General features: G+C 41.9%; 1 protein-coding gene across 1 annotated transcript in view; it reads left to right on the top strand.

Moving 5' to 3' along the window:
* LOC122808666 (CD209 antigen-like protein C) overlaps nt 1-26,782 on the top strand; it is a 739,543-nt gene that overhangs the window by 442,065 nt on the left and 270,696 nt on the right. Inside the window, exon 4 of the mRNA XM_044079642.1 lies at nt 5,841-5,989. Within this exon, the coding sequence (XP_043935577.1) occupies nt 5,841-5,989 (149 nt within the window). The remainder of the gene's footprint in view (nt 1-5,840; nt 5,990-26,782) is intronic.

Here is a 26,782-nt window from a genome sequence, read left to right as displayed (position 1 = left end):
ACAAGCTTCATGAATCCGGGGGGTTTTGATAAACACCATAATATAATCTTCAGATTTTTTGAACATTTATTGGGATTCTTACATGAGTAATTCATATTATGTTGATAATTCTATTTATCTGTATTAATGTATTCTTTTAGTGGTTGGTTACATGATATATATTACAATATATTCTATCTTTATATTTTTATACATTATATTTTATGGGAAGATGTTACGATCAGTGTCTGTAGATAGGTCAGTCAGCACTTTTGCTGATTCATTAAGTAGTTATTCAGGGTTACAGGGACACGCTTAGCATATTATTATTTTAGTAGATTTTATTTTAGTAGTTTTAAAAATGTATTTGTAACATGTCATATGCCCTTAAATGTATTATTTTTAAACAGCGCATTTGGCACCAAATAGGTTATTTAAATGTCAACAGTCTCGCTTTATATTGTTCTGATGAAGCTTGCCGTGGAGCAAGTGAAAGCGCTTAACCGTTGGTTTCATCTGTTGGTTTTGTTATAATAAATTAATTTTAATCACTGTTGACCATTGCTAGTGATTATTCTTCTCATTTGTTGCTGCTATTTTAATGGAAATTGGTGTCTCAAGACACGGAGGTGATAAGTGTTCTTTTCTGGTTGTTGATTTCGTTTGTGTATATAGCGCATATAAAAGCTGTACCCCTGGATAAGTGCTGTGACTTTAAGACTCAGTTATGAATTCAAGTGGTTTCTAGCTACTTAAAATTACCAACAGAGAAAAAAATATTACTTATGAGACCCATACATTTAGATTAAATTTCAGACCTTCATGTATTAATCTTCACTACTTATAGAATATTTTGTATGTATGCAGTGTAAATAGTGTATATGCACAGACAGCTTCTCATCTATGTACTTAGAATTCACCAGTTAACAAGTTCCTATTTCAGGTACTAGTGATTTCTCGCACTTGTCTACAGAGATGAAAATAACCATTGTCATTACTGAGATAAAAGCTACATTTAATTTTCATGACTTTGTTTGTGTAGCATAGCTCCACATTTATACTGACTGAGCTTTAGCTGCAAAAGTGCCAGTCCATGTCTTATAAAACATTAGAGCTTAAGTCAATATCCTATAGCTATACTGATATATATATATATATATATATATATATATATATATATATATATATATATATATATATGTATACAGATATAATACTGGCTTTTATCTATCTACATCTGTCATAGTTGTTTCTATCATACTATACAGCTCATTCTCCCCCCTCATTCTATACTACTTCCCTTTTTCTTGTTCAAATGTATCTATAATGTTTTTGTTTTTGTTTTCACTAGATATTATATTGCCATTTTTTCTGTTACTGTTGTATTGGTATGCTATTTGAACTTTTTGTATTATTTAGCCTATCAACATGTTGCCTACTGTTTACTGGAGCTTATCTCCCTGGGCCTCTACTGAAAATGGGCATGTGTTCAGTCGGACTTTACCGGTAAACAAATGTGAAATAAATAAATAAATATTTACATAACGCAAGTAGCCATATGAAGTAGGAATTCTCTATTCTCTAACTAAAACGTTCAGCTCTACTTGATTCCCAAGTAGACTATTTTCTATCTGTAAAGCCTAGCACTTGCTCCTAAAGTACTTTTACTCTGATATAGCACTTTTTATTATACATAGTACCCCATCGGCCAAAAAAACACCACATCCCTCGAAGTCTCTTTCAAACTCATCTACATAAAGTTTTTGTCTATTCCTTCTAGCATGGCGATGGATCAGTTGCTAGTGTCCTCTCTTGCTCAGCTGGTGAATCTGGGAATATTGAGGCAATGTTACAATTGCCTCATGTACACTGACAACCCTCTCCTTCTCCCATCAAAACACAAATACATGCGAGAGATGCAAATATATAGCCAAACTGGAGGCTGGGCTCTCTCAACATAGGACTGGCAAGACCAGACAGGAGGAGAAGGTAACCACACACACCACAAATCCAGTCTCACATAGCACTATCACAACTTCAAATCATACACATAAACACACAGACATACACAGAGGCTCTGATCAAAAATCTACCAAAACAGCAGAGGCCACCAAAGCAAACACCCAAACAACTGTCTCCACAGGGCACAGCACATGCAACACATAGACCACAGAGTCAGTGTGCCAAACAGTCACAGCCCTTAAGGCCAAACACAATGCCAGACACACTCGTCATAGGTGACTCCATAGTCAGACACACTGACGTCCCGCTCACCAGATTGAGTAAGGAGAAGTTCACAGTAAGCTGCCTATCGGGCACTAGAATCCGCCACATAACACAAGCACTCAGTCACTCAACTGCAGGCACAAGTATGACTCAGTCATTGTCCATGCTGGTGTGAACGACCTGAGACACACCTCCCTGGACTACATGAAAAGAGACATAGAGGAGCTCTCTGATTGTCTAGCCCAGGCAGGTATGACCCTGACCTTGAGCAGTATCCTACCTTCACCAAGAATGATGCCACAATACGAAGACAAGATGATCAGCTTTAATAATTGGCTTAAACTATGGTGTCATTCAAAGGGGATCCAATGTCTGTCTGCCTGGGATTGCATGCTGGACAAGCCACGCTGCGCACCTGTCACCCCTGGGCTTCGGATTTTGGCAAAGGCTCTTGCCACCCCATTGTGCCTTTTTAGGCAGGGCTCAAATTCTAAACCTACCACCCTAGAACACAAAAAAGGAAAAAAACTCAGGGTAATGCTGCTCAATGCCAGAAGTCTCAACCTCAAGATGCACGCACTCTAAGCCCTTCTCAGTATGGAGAACATCGATGTCTGTGCTGTGACTGAAACCTGGTTCAAGGCTCCTGAGAGCACCCCGGCACTATCAGGTTTTACCTCATATCATGCGTTCAGGCCCCAAAATCTGGACAACACCAAGAAAGGAGGGGGGTGTCCATATTCATCAAGAACACCCTCACCTCAAGGTTGGTAGCAACGCACAATGCATCGGAAACCATCCAGGTGCAATTAACCATAGGCAAGACTGCACTGCAGTTTGTAGCCTGCTACAGGCCACCCTCTCAAACTCAGGAACCTCACACAGCTTTCCTGAAAACACTGGAGGGGATAAATATATCTCCAAACACCATCATACTGGGTGATTTCAACTATCCAAATATAGACCGGGATCACTACTCAAGCCCCAACACTCTAGCCCAAAGGTTCCTAGAGTTCATAAACTCAAATGCCATGGAACAACTAGTCACCATCCCCACAAGAGGAGAAAACATACTAGGTCTCATCATCACAAACATGGGGTCACAATGTTCAACACCAGAAGTATACCCATCATTGGTGAGATCAGATCATAAACTAATCTCACTGGAAGTCCACATCCCGCCCCCACCCCAGATAAAAAGACCACAGTGAAGAACTTCTCAAAAGCCGACTTCACACTCCTAAAGACTGGTGTGGTCTCTTTCAAGGCCCCCGAGCCAGCGGAAACCATTACTCAAACTGCTGAATCACTTACAAATGCCTTCTACCAGCACCTCCAGGACTGCATGGACCAGGCATTCCCAAACAAAACAAAGACTCTTTGTACCAAAGGCAAGCGTCCAGTCTGGTGGACGCCAGCCATAAACAAGCTTTACAACAAAAGGAAGAAGCTACTACAAGATAGAGCAAAATCCGTAAAAGGGAAGACACCCCTGATCATTATAAGTAAAAAACTGAGATCTCTCATAAAAGCATCTAAGGCAAATTTTGAGAGAAAAATCATTAAGGACTCAAAAGACAATCATAAGGCCTTTTTTATCTATGTTAGAAACCTGGGAGGAAACTCCCAGATATGCTCAGAATTAGTTCAAAATGACGTAAAAATCACTGAACCTACAGACATTGCCAACATACTGGCTGACAGGTTCAGTGCAAAAGGAGAGATATCTATACCAGAGGATTGTAGTCCCCAAACATCTCAAATGCTCAGGTGAGAACTGCTCTCAAAAACACAGCATCCATGGGACCAGATGGTGTCCCCGGTTGTGTGCTCCACAAACTCAATGAGGAATTAAACCCACAGCTAGTGCAGCTGTTTAATCTTAGCCTCACCTCAGGATACGTACCCAAGGAGTGGCGTGGTCCCACTTCATAAAGGAGGTGCCTCCACCAACCCGCCTGGTCTGCAAAGCTATGGAGAGGATCATAATGGAACTCATAAATAAAGACATAGGGGACTTGCAGACTTTGGATCCAACCCAGTTTGGCTTTGTCAAGGGCAGATCATGCCTTTGGTCAACTTCTTCGAAACAGTCACCAAGGCCATTGACGAGGGCAAGGCAGTCCACACAGCCTACCTTGACCTGGCAAAGGCTTTCTACACAATACCCCACTCGGGTATCATTGAAAAACTCACCAGCTTAAATATAAACCCATACGTCACTAGATGGGTTGCAAACTGGTTAAGAGACAGAACCCACAGGGTCAGAGTTGCTGGCGCCATGTCAGACTCCAAGCCTGTCACAAGTGGTGTCCCACAGGGCTCAGTCCTGGGCCCACTTTTGTTCGGCATCTACTTTTCAGAAGTACAAGCAAACACAGGAGAATTATGGCTGACAAAGTTTGCAGATGACTGTAAACTGGGCACCATAGTTGAAAACCCATCTGACACAGACATCCTTCAGAAGGGTCTCATAGAAATGGATAACTGGTGCCAGAACCATGGCCTAAAGTTAAACGCCAAAAAATGCATAGTCATACCCTTCAGGAAAAACAAGGTTACCCCTAGTTACCATATAGGTGGCAATCCACTAAGCACAGAAGAGGTTATCAGGGATCTGGGGACCCAGGTTGACAGTAACCTTTCGTTTGACACTCACGTTGCCAAAGTAGTTAGGAAGACCTTCTACATTGCCCACCTGATCATGAAGGGATTCACATCTAGATCAAGGGAGGTCATCGTTCCCTGTACTCATCACTCATCAGACCAATGATTGAATACAATGCCCCATTCGAATGTATCTGACCCGACACCTGCAGCAATTGGAAAGGCCCCAAAAGTTCCTCACCAAAAGGATAAAGGGTCTCAAAATATGTCTTATGCTGCCCGACTGAAGGAACTCCAGCTCTATTCAGTCGCCTCAGAGGTGACCTGTGCTTGACATACAAGGCCATGTCGAATTAATGAACATGCTTCACCTCAAAAACTAAATCCATCAGAACTACAAGGGCAAGAGACTTAAACCTCAACACAGCTATCAATAGGATGTGCTGGAGGGACAGATTCATCACCCAGAGACTCCCTATGCTGTGGAACAAAATCCTGGCCTTGTTCAAGAGAAATCTTGACCAATGGATGGGAGATTGTCACTGCTTGACAGAGGCACAGCAAAATAATGGGCATAGTATCCTTTATAAATGCCCTAGGGCAGATAGCCTAGTATGAACCTATGAACCTATGAACCTATGAATGTAACAAGTAGCTATTATTGGAGAACAAGCAAGGACTTACATTTGCTATTGTACATTCACAAATCAGTCACAGTTTCACTTCTAAAGACAAAATATTGCCAGAGAAATGTAACATTTTTTACACACAGTTAACTTTTTTTCTGTTATTGTATTTATATTTCATATGTTGATCTTGTTAAACAAAGAGGATAATGTTGGTTTCAACAGCAGCAGCAACACTCATTGCCAAGTTCAGTACAGTTGCTTTCTTCACTTTTTTTTTTTATTCTGCAAATACCAGTGTTCACAGTATTTAATTAATTACAAATCTTTAAACTATGGTATTACCTTCTGGTAAATAACAATTCAACCTTAACAACTTCTTCCATTTACTTTTACCTACAGAAATGTTTGTTTGCTGCCCAGAAGGCTGGATTATGTTTATATACAAGTGCTACTACGTTTCAAAGACCACTGAAACATGGCAGAACAGCAGGAATCTTTGCAAGGCTGCAGGTGCTGATTTAGTCATCATAGATTTTAATGAGGAACAGGTGAGAGATATTAACATATAATTTGTGCATTTTTTAATCAGTTGACAACAATAGCTACCATACCACCTAGAGGCTGAATTCCACATTATCAGTACTGCATATAAAATATTCATAACAACCATTGTTAGACATAGTAAAGAAATATATTTATAAGAAGGCTTTAAATGCATCAACTCATACTGCAATGAGAATGGCTTTTTTAATGTTAATACACAAAGACATAAAACAAATATTTTTTTTACACTAACTTTTGCCTCACTGTTTACTGTAGTATTTTTTTCTTTAAATGTTTTTCCTCTGGTGTACCCTTCACATGTGCATGTCTCATTGTTGTCTTCTCTGCTACAGGCACTCAGATACTTACCTCATATCCTGTCTCACTGTAAAAACTTCTGAAGATATGAAGAACTTTATTTATTTATTTTATTTTTATTTTACATTTGTTGACCAGGCTAGTCTAACTGGATACATGCCCATTTTCAGTAGAGGCCCGGGGAGAAAAGCTCCAAGACACATGCAAAAATACGATATAGAATGTTGCAACAGTATAAGCGTAAAACAGCTGTTGTTAATAAAAAATACAATACTCATAGTGAGCATAACACAAAACAGTAAAATGTAATGTGCAAGAGATGTTACTATATACATATGTACATATTTTTAAATTGCAATAACATGGTCTTTGGTTCTTTAAGGATAAGTCTATAAAGATGAGGAGTATTCAAATTAGTGTATAGAGAGAAAATGAAAAATAAAAGGCAGCTGTTGCAAGACAAAAGCGACCCTTGGTAGATGGTAAATCCTTCATAAGCAGAAAACTCCAAATCCAGAAAAAATACAGACAATGTTCATCCAAGATAAAGCAGTGCAAGCAAACACAGCAGTATTAAGTGCTTTTGTCTGGTAGATGACTTCCTCAGAATACAAAAATACTGCAATTAGCACCTGTTTAAATACATTCAAATAACTGACATCATTTCCCCATTAACAAGGCTGCAAATATACAAGCCAAATATAAAACAATGTTTAAAACATCCTAAACAGTGTATGTAACTAAATAAAAACATAGATTTTAATTTCAATAGAGATAAAGAAATTCTATCATTTAACCCAGGAGCATGATAGGCATCAAGCCTAATTTGCAAATTCCAAATACTCATTCAAGGGTCCCCACGAGGTCCCAGATTTACCTGTTCAATATAAAGAATAGGAAGGAATGGGTAGGTTCACTAACCAAATGTTTATATAGTGCATTCTTTTCATTTTGTTTGATATCATATAAATGTTGATAAATTCTTAGTTTTACCTACATAGAAAGTTGCACAGAATCTACACAAGGCCAAATACACAACCAGTGTAACAGTACATCCTTTTGAACTGAAATATAAAAATTTTGAGCTTGATTTTTTCTCTGTCCATAACATAAGGGCATTGGGCACACCTCTCACACTTAAAAGTACCACCACTGTGGGTGTCAAATTTTTGATTTTCAAACAATCCTTTAAGGGAAGTGTCTCTTTAGTAAACCACTTGCGGTTCAATACCAAATTTCCCTGATAATTCAGGGTCAACATCAAATATTTTCCAATATTTGGAAATAAAAATTGGATGTGTAAGTAAGAGTAAGCACCCGTCCAAAATTTAAAGGTTTACAGTCATTATGACTTTTGGTGGACACCTGCCCTAGTAGTGCAAGAAAATGACCATTCATTCGTTTAGTCTTAACTTCATTAAAAATATCTATGACAAAGGTTTCAAGGTATCCCCTCTTATACGTATAGAGAGAAAGTTAGCCAGGGTTAGTACAGGGGCATAACCAATGTGTACTGCTGAGAAATAGTTTTAGATTCTGTTTAAAAAGTGTCAGTGAAGACAGAGATATGAGTTCAGTGGGTAGAAGAGTCCAGTGCTTTCCAACAGTATTAGAGAACAGAGAGTCTCCTGTCAAGTTGTTGGATCTGCTGGTGTTGATAAGCGGTTTGTTTAAGGAGCATACATTTTTAAGATTGTTGTATAGGGTAATGAGGCTAGAGAGTATTGAAGTGTTGATGGGTTGATACAGGGTCTTATGGGCTATGACACGCTGGTGAAATTGAAGCTGGTTTAGGAACTCTAGCCATCCTAGTTGCATTAGATTAAGACAGTGATGAGTTCTAAAAGGAGAGCCAGTGGCAAATCTAGCAGTATTATTATAGGAGATTGCAAGTTTGTTGAGGTTGTTTTTAGAACAAATAGTGTATATAGGTGAAGTATAGAGTACTTCTGTGTTTATCTTAATTTTTGGGTACATGCTATATCTTCTAATCTCACTACACATGCTGCATAAATCTGATTTATCTAATATATGTATTATTATTGCTCAAACTATGGTGCATGCAAATACAGCTTATCTGCATGTACCATCTAGGCAGTGTTTCATAGTGGTGAGGCTAAATTACCTTGGGAGGTTCATACATGTTTCAGTGGAGGGCAGGAGGACAGAACAAGTCTGCAAATGCTGTGCACTTAAACAGTAACTGTATGGGAATGGGTTTTATACTGGAAAAATCAACAGACATATACATTTGATTGTAAACTAAAATAAGGAAGGCTGTATTAATCCAAATCTTGGTTATTTTTATATTTTTGTATGGGGTAAGGGTGATCTTTATCTATAAAAGGCATTATATTTCATTGTAATTGGAAGTACAAAACAGTTTTCTAATCTATGGAGACGATACCAGTTAGTTTTCTGTGAGCTAAGAGGTGCTTACTGTGTTATAGACTAAGAACATAGACTTTAGTGGATCTGAATTCTACACCCATATGTTCCAGATTGACAGACGAGATCAGATAGGAGTCATCATGGACTGTGATGCTTGTGGATGATAGGATGTACTGAGAGTAAGGAACAGGTTGAGAAGACCCTGAAGAGGTGGAGATCTGCTCTAGAGAGGAGAGGGATGAATGTCATCAGGCCTAAGACAGAATACATGTGTGTGAATGACAGTGAGAACAGAGGAATGGTGAGGATGAAGGGTGTAGAGTTGGCGAAGGTGGATGAGTTGAAATACTTGGGATCAACAGTTCAGAGTAATGGTGAGTGTGGAAGAGAGGTGAAGAAAAGAGAGCAGGCAGAGTGGAGTGGGTGGAGATAGGAGCCAGGAGTAATTTGTGACAGATGGGTACCAGTAAGAGTGAAAGGGAAGGTCTACAACATGAATGTTATATGGGTTGGAGACGGTGGCACTGACAAAAAGACAGGAGTCAAAGCTGGAGCTGAAGAAGTTAAAATGTTAAGATTTGCATTGGGTGTGATGAGGATGGACAGGATTAGGAATCAGTATATTAGAGGATCAGCTCAGGTTGGACAGTTTGGAGACAAAGTCAGTGAAGCAAGATTGCGTTGGTTTGGACATGTGATGAGAAGTGATGCTGGGTGTATTGGGACAAGGACGCAAATGATGGAGCTGGCAGGTAAAAGAAAAAGATAAAGGTCTAAGATAAGGTTTATGGATGTTGTGAGAGAGGATATGCAGGTGCTTGTTGTGACAGAGCAAGATGCAGAGGATAGGAAAAAATGGAAACAGATGATCTGCTATGGCAACCCCTAATGAGGGCAGCTGATAGAAGAAAAAAAATATTCCATAAATTCAGGCGAATGCAGTACATTTCTTCCATAACATACTTTAATTGTTTAGCTTAATAATTAGTAATTGTTCACAACTGTAATATATTCACACACATGTATACACACACACACACACACACACACACACACACACACACACACACACACACACACACACACACACACACACACACACACACACACACACATTACATAGATAGATAGGTTTTGATGTTTATTTTCATGTATACTTCAGTCAAGACTAAAAAGAATACCATTTGGATTACTCCACCTGCCTGCCTAACATAAGAACAAATAAGTAATAAGTGAAGGCAGTATAATGTCATGTACTTCATGAATGTAGTCATGTATTTTTATTATGAGCTCTATTTATTGTTCAGAAGTGGTAATTATAGATATATTCTTTTAGGGCAAGCAATGCTGGAAATAAATGTGATCATCCATGCAAAGTGAATACACCATGATATAATTACTAATAAGCTAATGGTCTTAATCATTGATCCTTGTGTGGAAAGATGGATTACAAACTGGTTCAAGAATAGAATGCAGTTTGTCAGGCTGGGTGATAACTGCTGCCTAAGGTAAAAGGTGATGAGTGGCATTCTTCAATGTTTCATTTGAGGCTCATTTTGCCATTTATTTCTCTGACCTAAAAATGACAGTAAAACATCTCTGGCTAACTAAGGCTGTTCATCATCATTATCATCATCATCAGCCCCCTTTTCCCATTTTTTACACGAGGTTGGAGTATTGTGTTAACTGTCGCTGTCTCTCTCGATGCAGTGCCACACTCCTGCCTTCTTTAACACTCGTGCCTGTCACAGATCTTTCATGCAATCCATCTACCTCTTTGCTGGACGTCCTAATTTCCTCTTATTTTCTACTTGTCTGGCTCAAATCTTCTTCACCAGATTGTCTTCTGCTTTTCTGCACATCTGACTTACAGTAATCTGTTGTCTTTGATCTTTTCTGCAATTGGAACTTTTTTGGCTTCTGCTCTTATTACTTCTTCATCTGTCCCACAGTGTGCACCCTACCACCCTTCTCAAGCACCTAATTTCCATCACCTCTAGCTTTTTCATCTGCTCTACCTTTACTGCTCAGGTTTCTGTACTATACAGTAGCATTAGTCACACAGCTGTTTGTACACCTTACTTTTCAGCTTCTTTGGCATTCTTCTGCCATAGATGGCACCTGAGACTCTGTCAGTTGGCTGCAGTCCCTCAACCCCTCTGATTCTAGCTTTGACCTCTTCATTCAGACTTTCCACCTCCTCAACCACCCCTGCCAGATACTTGATGCTATTTATCTGTTCCACTATCTTGCCTTTTATCTCAGTTTTCAGCTTCTTTTGATTTCTCCAGTTTGTTGCCATTACTACTGTCTTATCTGTGCTTAGATCTTCCCATGTGCCTTCAGTTTTGCATTCCATTCTCGTATACTTTGCTAAAGTTCTTGCTCAGAGTCTGCTTATAATGCCACATCATCTGCATACAGTAACTTTGATGATCTGTCCCTTACAACCTATTTGCTAATGTATTCCATCACTAGTTTTAACAGCAGTGAGCTTAAAGCTGAACTCTGGTGTACACCCACTCCAACAGGGAACCGCTTTGTGAGGCTGAACACTGTTCATACTTGAGTCATTGGGTCCTTGTACATAGCCTGCACTAATTCTACCAGTGTTTCTGGGACTTTGAACCACTGCAGTACTGCCCAGATCAGCTTTATTGGGACATTGTTATATGCTTTCTCCAAGTCTAGGAATGCCCATTTGGACTCTGTCCTCATCTCTAGCTTCTTCTCAACCATCTGCCTCACTCCAAACATTGGGTCAGTTGTGCTGCATCCTAAATCTGAACAGCTCATCTTTCATCTTGCATTCTACTACTCTGCATATCAGTTTATCAATCACCCTCTCCAGAACTTTCATGCGATGTAATAGGAGTTTGATGCCTCTGTACTGCCCACAGTTGTGGATGTCCCCTTTGCTCTTGCACACACTGGCATGAGTATGCTTATTCTCCAGTCATCTGTGATATGCCTTTCTTTCCACACTGGTATGAGTACCCTCAGGAGCCATTTCTCCCCTGTCTCACCCAGCATCTTTATTACATCAGTTGTGACCTATCTGAGCCTGCTGTTTTCCCTGACGTCATTTTTCTTAGTGCTATTCTTACGTCTTCTAGGGTGGGCTCCTGTTCTTCTCTCATTGTAGACTGTTTCTGGGGCAGTACAGCTTCTGTGGGGTTTTCTTCATTCAGAAGCTGCTGGGAATATTCCTTCCATCTGCCTTTGATGTCCTGTGGACTGGTGAGCAGGCTATTGCTGGCATTCCTTAGGAAGGGTGTCTGACTATCTTCTTTATCTTTCTGTCTTTGCCTTGCAACCTAGTATAGTTTCTTTGTGCCACCTACTGGGTCACTTTCCAGAAGTTAGTAGAGTGCCTCCGATGCCCTATTCTTTGCTATTGCAACTCTTTCCTTAGCTTCTTTGTTATCCAACCAGTATTCCTTCCTAGCCTGGTTGGACTTTCCTATCCCCCATTTTTTTCTGCACTCCTTTCTTTTGACCACTTCCTGGACTTCTGCATTCCACCACCAGCTTTCCTTATGTACCTTATTTCCATACTTGGCTCAACCACATATCTGCTCTGTAGTCCTAATACATGCTGTTTTGAGGTGCTTGCATTCTTCTTCTTGGGGTGCTATAGCACTGAGTAATTCCTGAGTAAATCCTTAAACTGTCAACTTCCAGGTCTTCAGCTTGGTGTCTGTTGACCTTAGAGCTTTCTCTGATTACTACTTGCAGCTGACTGTGGCAACCAGTGGTTTATGCTGTGGGCCGACTGTTTCACTGGGGATGACTTTGCAATCATGGATTCTACCCCAGTGCCTTTTCCTTATGAGAGAAAGTCTACCTGAGTTGCATGTTGGCTACTCTTGTATGTCATCTTGTGACTCTCTCTTTCCGAACCATATGTTGGCTACTATCAAGCCATTTGCCGGACAGAAGTTTAGAATGGCTTCTCCTTCTTTATTCCTGTTACCCCACCCATGTGGACCCAGGTAGTCATCATATCCTGTTCTATCTGTCCCAATATGTGCATTCAAGTCACTCATTATCAATACCAATTCATGTTGTCCTGCTTTATCTAGTAGGTCCTGCAACTGCTGTTTGAATGCACTCTTTTCCTCACTATCACAACCCTGCTGTGGGGCATAAGCTGAGATTATGAATACTGCCCTATCATTACAATGTAGTCCAATTACCATGAGTTTGACATTCATTCTGATGATATCGCTCACTGTCTTCTGAAGCCTGTCTCTCACCACAATTCCCACACCATTTCTAGCCTGTCCCCCTCCTATCCCAAGCCAAGTGGCTTTGCTGCACTGCTCTTCCATCTTGTTTCTTGGATACATAGAATGTCCACCCTCCTTTGTATCATCATGTCATCCATTTCCAAGCTGTATCCTGTCAGTGAACCTAGATTAAGTGTAGCAATTCTCAGTTCATGTATGGCAGGTTGATTGATTTTATATCCATCTTTCTCTCATCAGAGCTATCCTAGGTAACCCAGGCTAGGCAACTAGACACAGGCCAGCCAGTAGCTTATTGACCCAGGGCTGCTGGGATTTATGGTGGGCATACACGGGCTAATAGGGGCACATACATCCCTCCCACCATTAACCTGGGTCCCTGATGTAGGTCCAAGAAGGCCGGGTCCTCAACCCACTTATCACTGGTAACTACCCATGCCCATTTTTGCAACATTAGTCAACATGACCAAATCACCTAGAGCCGTATTTTACACTGTCGAGTGACTTGCTGCACCCCAGCATGCAGCCTGTGATCTGTGTTCTCCTATCTCGATGATACTGCACACCAAGTAGATGTCCAAAGTGGTTGGTCTGTACAACTCTTCCCCGTATAGGGCATCATGTAGAGTCTGTGCTGTTACCCATAGCTGCATTTACTGGTGAGGTGGAAAACCTCTGCATGTTTTTCAGAGGTGGGAGGAACCCCACAGAGACACAGGGAGAACATACAAACTCCAAACAGGCATTGGATTGACAATCAGGATTGAACCTTGTATCTTGTGAATGGGAAGTGAAGACTTTACCATTATGGCAACTGGTCTCCAACTAAAACTGCTAATCAACTAAGGCTGTTAATGATTGTAATTTGGGTGTAGTTGTTAAATCAGCCACTGATACTAATACCCTTCAAAGTGAAGTATGATGCATTAACTCATTCTATACCAAAAAGGGCACAAAATGAATGCTAAGAAATGCGAGTCATCTCCTTCATAAACAAAAAGAAAATTTCTGGCAGCTACTGTATCAATAATACCCCACTCTCTGAAGGTGATGTGATCAGGGTCTTGTTCACCTGGGCTGATGGCTGCCTCTGCTTTGATCACCATGTAGGAAATGTAGTCTGAAAATCTTCCTATATCTTATAATTATCACAATGGGCTTGTTTTCTAAAACCAAGGAAATTACTGTTTCTCTCCACTATGCCCTGATTTGACTCATTATAGAATATAATGCACCTTTTGGAAAGTATCTCACTAGACACAGACTGGGATTCAAAAAAGCCATTTCACCATGTCAGAATAGAGTAGCAAGCTATTGCATGGAGTATTGCTGCCAAACAATCCAGTAAAAAAGACTGGAGGCATGCACATACCTGCCAGCACTATTCTGACACAGAAACCACTGAATAATGCTAATTACCTCATTTGCTGGTGAAAGCCATGCAAATGAGGTGAATTAGTGATTCAGTAAGCAGGCAGACATCCATGTAAGAGCTGTGTCCACTGCAGAAATGTATTTGATTACTAACCATGTACATTTCTGCAAAAATCAATATGGAGGCATGACAGCTCAAGTAAATGTATTATGACTATTAGGCATGCCAATGGACAAAGATATGGCCATTGGCATGGAAAACAGTTTCAAATTTATAAAAATCAAAGTGTATTTTTTGGCCAATTTTGGCTATTTAAGCATAACGCAGCAGTGTACAAATAAGATTGTGCAGAAAATAAAAAAAAATGTAAAAAGGCAATTTTATGTGAAATGTGAATTTTGCCATTATAGTGGGTAGCATGCAGAACCAAAACAATAACAGGTAACACTGGTAGCTAAGAAAATAGGCTCCGGTATAATGGTGTAACAAGGGACTAAGGCAGTGGGGTATGCAAATGAGCTAAATTTATAGAATACAAAATGGGAGACTGTGTCTGCCTGCACCTAACTGTGTAGGAGCTATAATGCTGTAGTGTAAGCAGGAGAAGCATCTGACATGAAAAGGGGGTGAGTCATGCTTGGTATAAGCACCATGGAGCTCCACGGCTTCTATTTCTACTCAGCTAAGCACAGCCAAGCAAGGGGGTGTGTCTTAGCTAGTTTAAGAAATACTGAGCATGTTCACATCCCTGGGAGGGCCCTTTCTGCTCAAGACTGCTTACTATAGCTAAGTTTGCGTGGCATATTGCAGGGCTTAAAGACAATGGAAATAATAAAAAAAAGAAAAAACAACAGGAACTAGCACAAGTGTTTACATCTGAGCAGTGGATTTGTGCAGCACACCACAGGGCTTCAAAAGGGCAGAAATGGGACAAAAATGGGAAATATCAGATTAAAGGCACTCAAGTACAAATAATATAGCTGGCAGGTGGAAGGTATTATAGTCAGCCAATCACACAGGCAGCATCTCCAGCACACCAGTATAAACTATGTAAACACCTTTCAGTCTGTTTTTTCTGGCAAACTCTGCATCATTGGTGTACACACTCAGTGGAATTTTAATTGACAAAATGTTAGGGGTTGCTGTCGCTTTGATACATCAGTATATACTAGAGGCTGAGGACGGTGAGGAGGATAATGCTGACAACCACCCCAGACTGAAGAGGAGGAGAAGAATGTTCAGACCCAAGGTATCCTACCAAGGGTTACATGATCTGGAGATACTAGAGTGAAACAGGGTGGACAGGGACTTACTTCAGCAACTCAGCGAGCTGTGCCAGCCTCACCTCAGACCCAGAGCCAATAGAGGGGAACCCATTTCAGTTAAAACCAAGGTATGTGTAGCCTTAAGAATACTAGCTACAGGTAACTGCCAAAGACCTACTGGGGACATCATGGGGGTCTCACAGGCATCTTTATCCAGGGCACTCCACCAGTTCCTGGATGTCATGTGAACACATGCTGGTGAGCAGATATATTTCCTCAGCACCTGAGAGGAGAGGACGAGCAATATGTGCCTCGTCCACTGTGTAGTAGACTACCCAGAGGTACTAGGTGCCATAGACTGCATGCACATCCACATCAAGGCACCACCTGGTGAAGAGGGTAGAATCTATGTTGACCACAAGGGCAATCACTCCATCAACTGCCAGGTCATGTGCAATGCCCAGGGAATTATCTTTAATGTGTGTGTGCTGGCAGCCCTGATAGTTATCATGACTTCCACATCTGGCATGCCTCACAGCTGTACCAGGCATTTTCCAGGGGAGACATCCCATATGGCCATCTGGTGGGGATGCTGGCTATGCACTGGAGCCATGGATGATGACACCCATCAGAAATGGGCACACACACACACACACACACACACACACACACACACACACACACACACACACACACACACACACTGAAGAATGCCATAATGAGGCACACACACAAACCAGGAACATTATAGAGCATGTGTTTGGGATGGTCAAGTCATGGTTCTGCTGCCTTGACATATCTGGTGGAGCCTTGCGGTACTCTCCAGCCACATGTGCTTGCATGTTCATAGTGTGTGCCATGCTACAAAATATGATCCTGCAGTGGACGAGACACATATTGCTCGTCCTCTCCTCACAGTTGCTGGGGAAATATATCTGCTCACCAGCATATGATCCTGCAGAAACAGCTGAGGCAGGAACATCACAGGAAAGGGCTACACAGCCCCACCACCAAGTTCCCCACAAGCACAGGGGGACTTGGAGGAGGAACTCCCTGAGCCTGCTCCTGTAGGTAGATGGAGACATGCACAGTATGCCCAGGCCTTGGCAAAGAGGCAAACGTAGCACACACACTGGCAGTGTAGGGACCCAGGGACTGACACCTCTCTCTGACTCACACACACAGTAACATGGATGCCGCACACACACCACACTACCTGTATCTTACCATGTATAGGCCGTGTACTGCATGCATCTGACAGAACCAGCCCTCAAGCACTGTCCTCACAACCACTGCAGGCACAAGGTAAGTCAGTCTTCTTAACAATAAATGACTACAGTAATACATTGTGGTAACATAGCTATGGTATCACTGCATGCATGCAAGGGAATGGGGTGGCCTACCGGGAAAGCAGCAGACAACTGACAGTTATGTGGCACAACAGAAAATGTCTTCCAAATATTGCCATCCCCAGAGAATGCAGTAGTCCCCAGGTGACAAATCTAACTGCAGTATATGCAGGGGGCTAACAAATTTGAGGGTCATAGGTCACATGCATGGATGTCAATGGGGGGTTCCATAGTCACCCATCAGCCTCACCCAGCAGGTCAGCCATAGAAAACCATAAAGAAATATCTGGCAAAGACCCACAAATTGGGACAATGCTGAAATATACCCATACAGAATTACACAATGATATCACAGCAGGTCTTGCCATTGCAGTAAGGCTCTGAAAGGTAAGAAGTCTGAAACCCAAATGTCTGCCATTACAATCTAACCTGTGATCTTTAGTGATATGCCTGTAGTCTCCAAGACAGGCACAATACTATGCTAAATAGAATCAAAATATAAAGGGAACATCAGCAAATGTGGACAGTTGACAGGTGTGACCCCCCACACACACCCATGTTCCCATAGAAATGCAGTAACAGTAATGCTTGTAGGGTATTAGCAGGAGAGAACACATTCCCAGAGTTGTCCTAATCAACTTGATAACTTGTTGCATGTCCACAGTTATTTTATTTTATTTTTTTATTTTACATTTGTTGATCGGGGTTGTCTGACTGAGCTGAAGAGCGCTTTTTCAGCAGAGGCCCAGGGAGAAAAGCTCCAACATATACAATTTCATTATAAATTAGCATTAAACAACGTTACAGGATTATTACAAGGCATTAAGTAGCAATAGAATGTTATACAGTGTCAATCAGGAGTATAGCATAACTATTTCAATATGCAGGGATCAGTGATCTATGTATATGTGTGGTCAATACTGTCAGTATGTGGCCTGCACTTATTCCTGGCTGTCGTGTCATAGTGGCCTAGGTACACTGCTGTGGTTGACAGGATCCATGTTCCAAGAACTGCAGTGCTAACTATTCTGCAAGTCTAATACAGCTTTGGTAGGAGTTGAGCACATTGTCCAGATGCCAATATCTTTTACTGCAGGAAAGCTGGACAGGTCAGGGACAGGGGGCCACACATATGGACAGTACAAAGCTCAAAGTAATTTACACAGTGCCTAGCATACCCCTCAACTGTACAGACTTTTTGCAGAATGTCCAGAGGATTGCATCATATTTATGGTCTCCTTATCATGAAATTATGGTTTTCTGGCAAATCATTGGCAAATCACAAAAGACTAAAGTCAGAATATAATGACAGATTGCAGTGTCAGACTTCATACCCTTTAGGAAAATGCATGCTAATGCAAAACCTGATATTGTATCACCTCTCTAGGTTTGTAAGACCAATAGTTAATAATGGTCCCTATATGCAGGCCTTTGTTCCCAAATTAGTTATGGCTTTGTCCAGATATCTGTCTCTAAAAAGTCAGGTGGTATTGTGCCAAGTAGGACAGCAGGTACCTGAAGTTCAGTGTATTGCCAGGTTATAAAGAGCTAACAACTTCCTGTGTCAGCACCGACAGCATGTCACTGGCCAACATCCATACCCCTTGAATGACAGGATGTCCCAGAAAGAGCACAAGTATGTCTTGTATATCTGCTCTGCTTGTCCTAACATTGCATTTGCCTACCAACTATTTGCAAAGCAAGAAAGGGTCATGTCAAAACATCAGTGGCAGACAGTAGGGAAGCAGATACCATACCCATAAGAGAAAGCAAGCAAATGCCAAACTGGTCTCCCAACTATCTATGCTTGGCAGAACAGTATTAACACCCTGTCCCCATGTGTGGGCCTTTGTCTGACTGTCATATATGGACCTGTCCAGATTTCAGGCTGTGATGGTTTGACAGCTAGGCCAACATGCAGCCTCATAATAACATATAGCAACACAAACCATCTGAGGACAACAGCAAATGTAGTGCTGAAATGATGGACAACCTGCTAAACAGGTAAACTCAGAGGTCTGAAGTCCACAACCTTGTGTGTTATGTTACAGCATTTACCCAGCTCACGTCAGAATTATAAATACATAACAGCAGTCATTGTTGGTAAGGCCTGTGACTGATCTACAGAAGGACAAAGGGAAACACATAAGGGGAAGGGGAACCACTGGCCAGACAAATGGAGAATGTGCACACCAGAACAAATTATACAGTAATATAGGTGCCATGCAGTGTATGGACTCAGTAAACATCACCTGCAAATACACAACACACACCCATGTAAGGGGAGGTCTGCAACAAAACAAAAACCCAAAGAAAGTATGCCTCAGAGGTAAAAACAGATGAGAACTCCACAAACCTACACACCACAGACCATGCAGACTCCACACACCAGAGTCTTGCAAACACTAAGGCCTTACCCCAAACCCCAAAGACCTACCCTACACAGAGAGGCTAACAGCACTGTCCCTCTACCATGTTACATACAGACTCTGTTGAGGTGACACCTGTCTGGCATACAAAGCAATCCAGACCCTGCCTTACTGGGACATTTGTACATCTGGAAGTCAAGGCCCACTCAATCAACCTGTAGGCGTAGCATCAACCTGGTTTGTGATATCAGTACGGCTTGTTGGTGTGACATATACATGTCCCACACACTCCACCATCTGTGGAATACACTCCCGGCCACATCAAGCTAAGTGCCTCAATACCCCTAGTGATTTGCTCCCTGTATAAGTGCATGGGAAACGCAAAATACAGTCCTATAATTCCACCTGTGTCCTTGCTGGACAGGGGGTCTGTGTGCTGACATGTTTTAACATGGCCTACTCTCATCTGCATGGGTTATAAGGGCTTCAGGACCAATACCCTACTAACATCATATCAACCTATCAACCTATACATACCTGTCTGTCAGTGGTTCACCACATTACTCTGTACTGTTCTGCCACTGACATACCTGGAAGTCACAGTGCTATGTGGAATATACTGCACATATAATGGACATTTCTGCACAGTAGAATGCACTCCGTACCCACACCCATACCTCTCAACCTCTGACAGCAAGAAATCTGGACAAGGTCATAAATAAAAGTGGGACAAAGGGCCAATGATAGGCACACATTGCAAATATTGCTCTTACAAACTGATAAAGTTGGTAGAAGAATGGGTTTTGTATTAGCAGGACTTGTCTGAACGTTATGAAGTCTGAAACTTTAATGTCGGCCATTATTTTGTAAAGTCTTTCTTTAATTATTTGCAGCCAACTAAAAATACAAGTTTATGTATACTGGATGAAACTTCTAGACAAACATCTGGACAATCTGCCAAAAACTGTACAGTTGAGAGGTATGGACCAGAATATGACTTTTTAGGTAAGAAGAATACCACACAAGCAGGAGATCCTCAACCAGTATATCAGCAAGTTTCTGGACTGTTTACACAGCATCAACAGTCAATCAGCTGTAGCCACACATCTTAACTGGCCATTTCGGGCAAACACGTCTATAGTTGGGCTCATAATATTGGTCTGAGCATCATACATCTTGTATTTCTCTGGTAAAGTACTGTGATGATCTAAGGATGTCTGTCACTGGGTAATGACACAATATAATCCAGTATCAAACATCAGATATGTCAGAAAGTGTCTGCTAACATGTCTTAACATGGCCTACACTCTCATCTGCATGGGTTATAAGAGCTTCAAGGCCAATACCCTACTAACGTCATATCAACCTATCAACCTATACATAACGGTCTGTATCTCTAGCAAGTTCCTGTTTACTTTTGAGAGATATGGCTGTAGCACACAAAACCCCAGACTGGAGTACAACTATTACTGGAATGGAGCCCCACTCTTACTATAGAAGGTCATATTGGGCATGCTCCTAAACTTAGAAAATCACAGCCCATGTCGGATCCCACATCAGACTATATAACTGTATTGTGCATATATGTCTTTGCATACAGGCAGCTATGTACACCTTAACTGTCTCTACACACACCCATCAGACAGGATTACCCTCGGCTAGCTGTAGGTGGCCCATATGTGATATATCTACATCTGTTGTGTATGATACACAGACCTATATATATGGGCAACATATAACAATATGTCAAGCATACACACACATAGACATGAGTGAGAGACAGACAGTGATAGAGAGAGAGAGAGAGAGAGAGAGAGAGAGAGAGAGGAGACATACACACAGAGTGAGTCATACACAGGGATACCCTGAATGGCATAGAGTGATGTCCTGCTGGGGACAGTGTCATACTGGTCATAACCAGTCACACGTGTCAGCATGAAGGTGAGCCCCATTGTGTAATAGTACTGAGGTGGAGGTTGTAATATCACATCACCTGCCTTTGTGTGTGTATGTGTGTGTGTGTGTGTGTGTGTGTGTGTGTGTGTGTGTGTGTGTGTGTGTGTGTGTGTGTGTGCGCGTGTCTGTCTGTAGGTTTAAGTATGAAGAGGCCGTTCCCACTCAGTACACTTCCCGTTGCTCTACTTCACAAGATCTGCTGATGTCATTCACCTTAGATGTACCATTGGACACCTATCAGCCCTATAAGCTCTGTAGCATTTGCAATATTTGCGTAACACTATAGTACAAATAACTAGACAAACTAGTTTATTCTCAGTCCTAGCAAATGTAAGTGTGTGTGTGTGTGTGTGTGTGTGTGTGTGTGTGTGTGTGTGTGTGTGTGTGTGTGTGTGTGTGAGAGTGTTTGTAGGATGAAGTATTTAGAGGACTTCCCAACCCACAACACTTCCCAGTGCCCTAATTTAGCAGTAGCTTTGGGCACTTGTCAGCCTTGCAAGCTCTGTAGCATGTGGGATAATAGCAAAACACTATAGTACAAATAACTAGATAGGTAGGGGTACTTGTCAGCCCTACCTTTGGACACTTTTCAGCTCTGTAAGCTATGCAGCATGTGCAATAACTGCGTAACACTATAGTACAAATAACTAGATAGCTAGGGGTTCTAATCCCAGTCCTCGTTAATGTAAGTGTGTGTGTGTGTGTGTGTGTGTATGTGTGTGTGTGTGTGTGTGTGTGTGTGTGTGTGTGTGTGTGTGTGTGTGTGTGTGTGTGTGTGTGTGTGTGTCATTCCCACCCTGCCCTCCTTTAGCAGTCCTGCTGATTTCATTCCCCTCAGAAGTACCTTTGGACATCTATGTGGTGCATGCCATAACTATGTAACAGTATAGTACAAATAACTAGATAGTTAGGGGTCTATTCTCAGTTCTGGCAAATGTGTGTGTGTGTGTGTTTGTCCTTAGGTTCATAGGTTCATAGATAGGTACTAGGCTATCTGCCCGAGGGAATTTATAAACCTAGCCAGAGTGTGTCAGCTTTCGCCGCCTCATTGATTAATTAACTGAGCCTCTGTCAAGAAGATCCAATGAAGTGATCCCAGAGGTGTATTTTGTGTTACCCTTCCACTCATCAAGGTTTCTCTTGAATAGTGTTAGTGAGGGGCTCTGCCTAAGTTAGGAATTTTGTTCCAAAGCATGGGGAGTCTCTGTGACAGGAATCTATCCCTCCAGCATGTTCTATTTATTGTTGTGACAAGGTTTAGCTCACTAGAGCAAGTGGCTCACAGTGATTTGGATTTCTTTAGGTGGAGCATGTCCATCAATTCTGAGTTGGACATGGCTTTGTAAGTCAGGCAAGAGATCACCTCTGAGTAAGCAATATGTGATTGAGTACAGCTGGAGTTTTTCCAGTCAGGCTGCATAGGACATATGTTTGAGGCCAGTAATCCTCTTGGTGAGGTGCTTTTGTGGCCTTTCCAGTTGTTGGAAGTGTCTTGTGAGGTACATCCCAAATGGGGCATTGTACTCTATGATGGGTCTAATGAGTGACGAGTAGAGGGGCATTATAATCTCTTTATTTCTAGATGTGAATCTTTTAGTAATTAAATGGGATACATAGGATTTCCTAACTACTTTGGCAATATGATTGTCAAAGGAGAGATTACTATCTACCTGGGTCTCCAGATATCTTATTACCTCTTCTGTATTAAGGGGGCTACCACCTATGTGGTAATTCTTGGGTGTTTTGTTTTTCCCATATGGGATGACTATACATTTTTTAGCATTTAGCTTAAGACCATGACTTTGAAACCAGGTGTCTGTCTCAGTAAGGCTCTTTTGGAGAATGTCTGTATCAGCTGGAGAGTCAATTATGGCTCCCAGTTTGCAGTCATCGGAGAACTTGGTTAACCATAGTCCTCCTGTATTTACCTGTACTTCTGAGAAGTATATGCCAAACAGTAGGGGTCCCAGGACCAAGCCTTGTGGGACACCACTTGTGACTGGTTTAGAGTCGGACCTGGAGTTTGCTATTCTTACCGTGTGAGTTCTGTCTGTAAGCCAGTTGGCAACCCATCTTGTGATGTAGGGATTTTTGTTCAGGCTGGTGAGGTTTTCTATAATTCCAGAGTGGGGAATGGTGTCAAAAGCCTTGGCGAGGTCAAGGTAGGCTGTGTGAACTACCTTCCCCTCATCTATGGCCTTGGTGACTGTCTTGAAGAAGTCAACCAGTGTTGGAAGGCATGATCTGCCCTTAACAAAGCCGAACTGGGTTGGGTCAAGTGTTTGGAGGTTCTCAATGTCTTTGTTAATGAGTTCTATGATGATGTGCTCCACAGCATTGCAGACCAGGCTAGTCAGGCTTATGGGGTGATAGTTACCAGGGTCAGTTGTGGCCCCTCCTTTGTGGAGCAGAATAACCGTTGCTGTGCACTATTCTATGGGCATGGAGCCTGTGGAGAAGCTGAGGTTGAACAGTGTGTTTAGGTGGGGGATTAGTTTGTTCTGTAGTTCATGCCAGACACAGCCTGGGAAACCATCTGGCCCAATTGACACTGTGCTTTTGGCTTTTGGAAGGGCTGTTTTCACCTGTGAATCTGTGATTTCTGGGACACTACACTTTTCCAGTATTGTTGTGGGCCCTTTTGGGGGTGAGAGGGGTGTGAAGTTTGCACTGAATCTATCTGCCAGGATGTTGGCAATATCAGTGGGTTCAGTATATTTTGTGCTATTTTGCACAATCTCAGAGCATATCTGTGAGTTGCCACTTAGATTCTTGACATAACTAAAGAAGGCTTTTGTGGTTATCTTTTGAATCCTTGGCTATTTTTCTTTCGAAGTTAGCCTTGAAGGATTTTATGAGGGACGTTTGTTTCTTACTGATACTGATCAGGGATGTCTTTCCTTCTTGGGACTTGTTTTTTCTCTGAACTAATTTCCTTCTTCTATTATATAGCCTGTTTATGGCAGGGGTCCACCAGATTGGTTTCCTTCTCTTAGGGGAATGAGTCTTGGTTTTGCTAGTGATGGCACGATCCATGCATCCTTGTAGGTGCTCATAGAGTGCATTTGTAAAGGTCCCTGCATCTTGGACACTCATCCTTTAATGTGAAGGCTGTGAAACATACCACCTCTGTCTTAAGTAAGGTGAAAATTTGCTATAGAAAAGTTTTTCACTGTGGTTTCCTTGGTTGGAGGTGGTGGTGTGGTGTGGACATCCAGAGTGATTAGTTTATGGTCTGATCTAACCAGTGACAAGTTGACCTCCAGTGTGGAACACCTGTCTCCCATGTTGCTGTTGACCAGATCCAATATGTTTTCACCTCTGGTAGGGGAGTTTACCAGCTGATCCAGGGCATTTCAGTTGATAAGTTCCAGGAACCGCTGGACCTTAGAGTTTGTACTTGAGTAGTTTTCCCAGTTAACGGTAGGGTAATCGAAATCGCACAATATCAGGATGTCTGGTAGGACCTTCATGTTTTCCAGTGTCTCCAGAAAGGCAGAGTGGTGGTCCTGTGTCATGGAGGGTGATCTGTAGCAGGCCACAATTTGCATTGCAGATTTGCCTGATGTTAGTTGCACATGGATGACCTCGGAGGTATCATGCTGTACTACTAACCTGGAGGTGTAGGTATCCTTGATGAATATGGATACACCCCCTCCTTTTGTGTTTTGGTCCATGTTCTGTGGCCAAAATGTGTGGTATGAGTTGTAGCCCAGTAATGCTGGGGTGCTCTGTGGAGCCTTGAACCTGGTTTCAGTTACTGCACAGATGTCAACATTCTCGATACTGAGGAGTGCTTCGAGCACATGCATTTTGAGATTTAAACTCCTGCTGTTGAGTAGCATAATCCTCATTTTTTTATTTGTGCTATTTATGGAGGTGGTTTTAACTTTTGAGCCTTGCCTAAAAAAGGCACTATGGGGGCAGCAAGAGCCTTGGCCAATATTTGAAAGCCTAGGGGTGACAGGTGCAAGCCATCTTTTGTGAAGCAACGTGGCTTGTCGAGCATGTCATCCCCAGCTGACAGACACTGGATCCCCTTTAAATGACACCAGAAGCTTAGCCAATTGTTGAAATTGATATTTTTTTCTTTATACTGCGGTATCATTCTTGGTGAGGGCAGGATGCTACTCAAGGTCAGGGTCATAACTGCCTGGGCTACATGATCAGAGAGCTCTTCCATGACTCTTTTCATGTAGTCCAGGGAGGTACTTCTCAGGTCATTCACACCAGCATGAACAATGACAGAGTCATATTTGTACTTGTCCTGGAGTGACCCGAGTGCTTGTGTTATGTGGCGAATTTTGGCTCCTGACAGGCAGCTAACAGTAACCTTCTCCTTGTCCAGCCTTGTGAGTGGGACGTCAGTGTGCCTGACTATAGAGTTGCCTATTACTAGTGCGTTAGGTATGTTATTTCACCTTAAGGGCTCTGATTGTGTGGCACACTGATTTTGTGTTTTATGTGTTGTCTGGTTTGTGACGGGAGGTGCAAGTTTTTTGAATGTCTGCTTTGGAGGTCTGTGATGCTTTTGCAGGTTTTTATTTAGAGCCTCAGTGATGCCTTTGCAGGTTTTTATTTAGAGCCTCCGAGTATGATTTTGTCTATTTATGTGTATTTTTTGCCAGTGCTGGTTTAGTATGTCTATGTGAGGCTGGAGGTGTCGTGCAAGTGTTAACCTTCTCCTCATGACTTCCTGTTCCAGTCTTGGGGGAGAGAGCTTAGCCTCTAATTTAGCTATATAATTGCCTCTCTCAAATATGTTAATGTTTTGTGGTAGGAGGAGAGGGTTGTCTGTGTACATGAGGCAGTTGTAACATTGCCTCAGGATACCCAGGTTCACCAGCTGGACTGGAGAGTATACCTGAAATTGCCCTTTGGTCATGCCTGAATAGTAGGGTGAGCTGCTTAGTCGCTTGGTTCGTGAGGGGTGAATAATGAGCCTTGCCCTGCTGGGCAATCAAGTGTCAGGGTATATTAGTGCTTACTATTAGGTCTGAGCAAGTGCTGGACTATAGGATGCTTTTTAAGTGCTTGGGTTGAAAGTTAGACTACTTTCAAGGGAAAAGCTGAAGAGGAGACTTGGTGGAGCCAGGATAAAGTTTGCCGTAGCTAACCGGTGCTGCCTGGATTTGAAAAACTGTGCAAATGTGTTTTTACAGCAGGGAAATGAAAGAGATAGAAATTAGCCCAAAATGGCCTATAAACTACTAACTTCTGGGCTGGAACCACTCCTCCAGGGACAAATGGCTGCTCAAAGCTCTCTCTCTCTCACAGGTGAACAGAGAAACCTCCCTCTATCCAAGTAAGGTATGGGCAACTCAGCAAATTGTAACACAGCCTTGAATTCAGCACTAGCCTGAAAACTGGACTATACTAGTTTAGAAAGGTGGGAAATAAGGAAAGAAAAATTTAAAGATAAGGCTAAAACAGTAAACAATACACTTAAAATAGCTTTAAACAACTGCAAACAGTAACACATACACTTAAAACAGGTTTAGATGACTACAAGCAATCACAAAAGG

This window comes from Protopterus annectens, chromosome 8.part0, assembly GCF_019279795.1.
Source record: "Protopterus annectens isolate FY-2018-M chromosome 8.part0, PAN1.0, whole genome shotgun sequence".
Taxonomy (NCBI): Eukaryota; Metazoa; Chordata; order Ceratodontiformes; family Protopteridae; genus Protopterus; species Protopterus annectens.
Note: the sequence above shows the minus strand (reverse complement) of the source record. Positions and strands in the feature narration are given on the sequence as shown.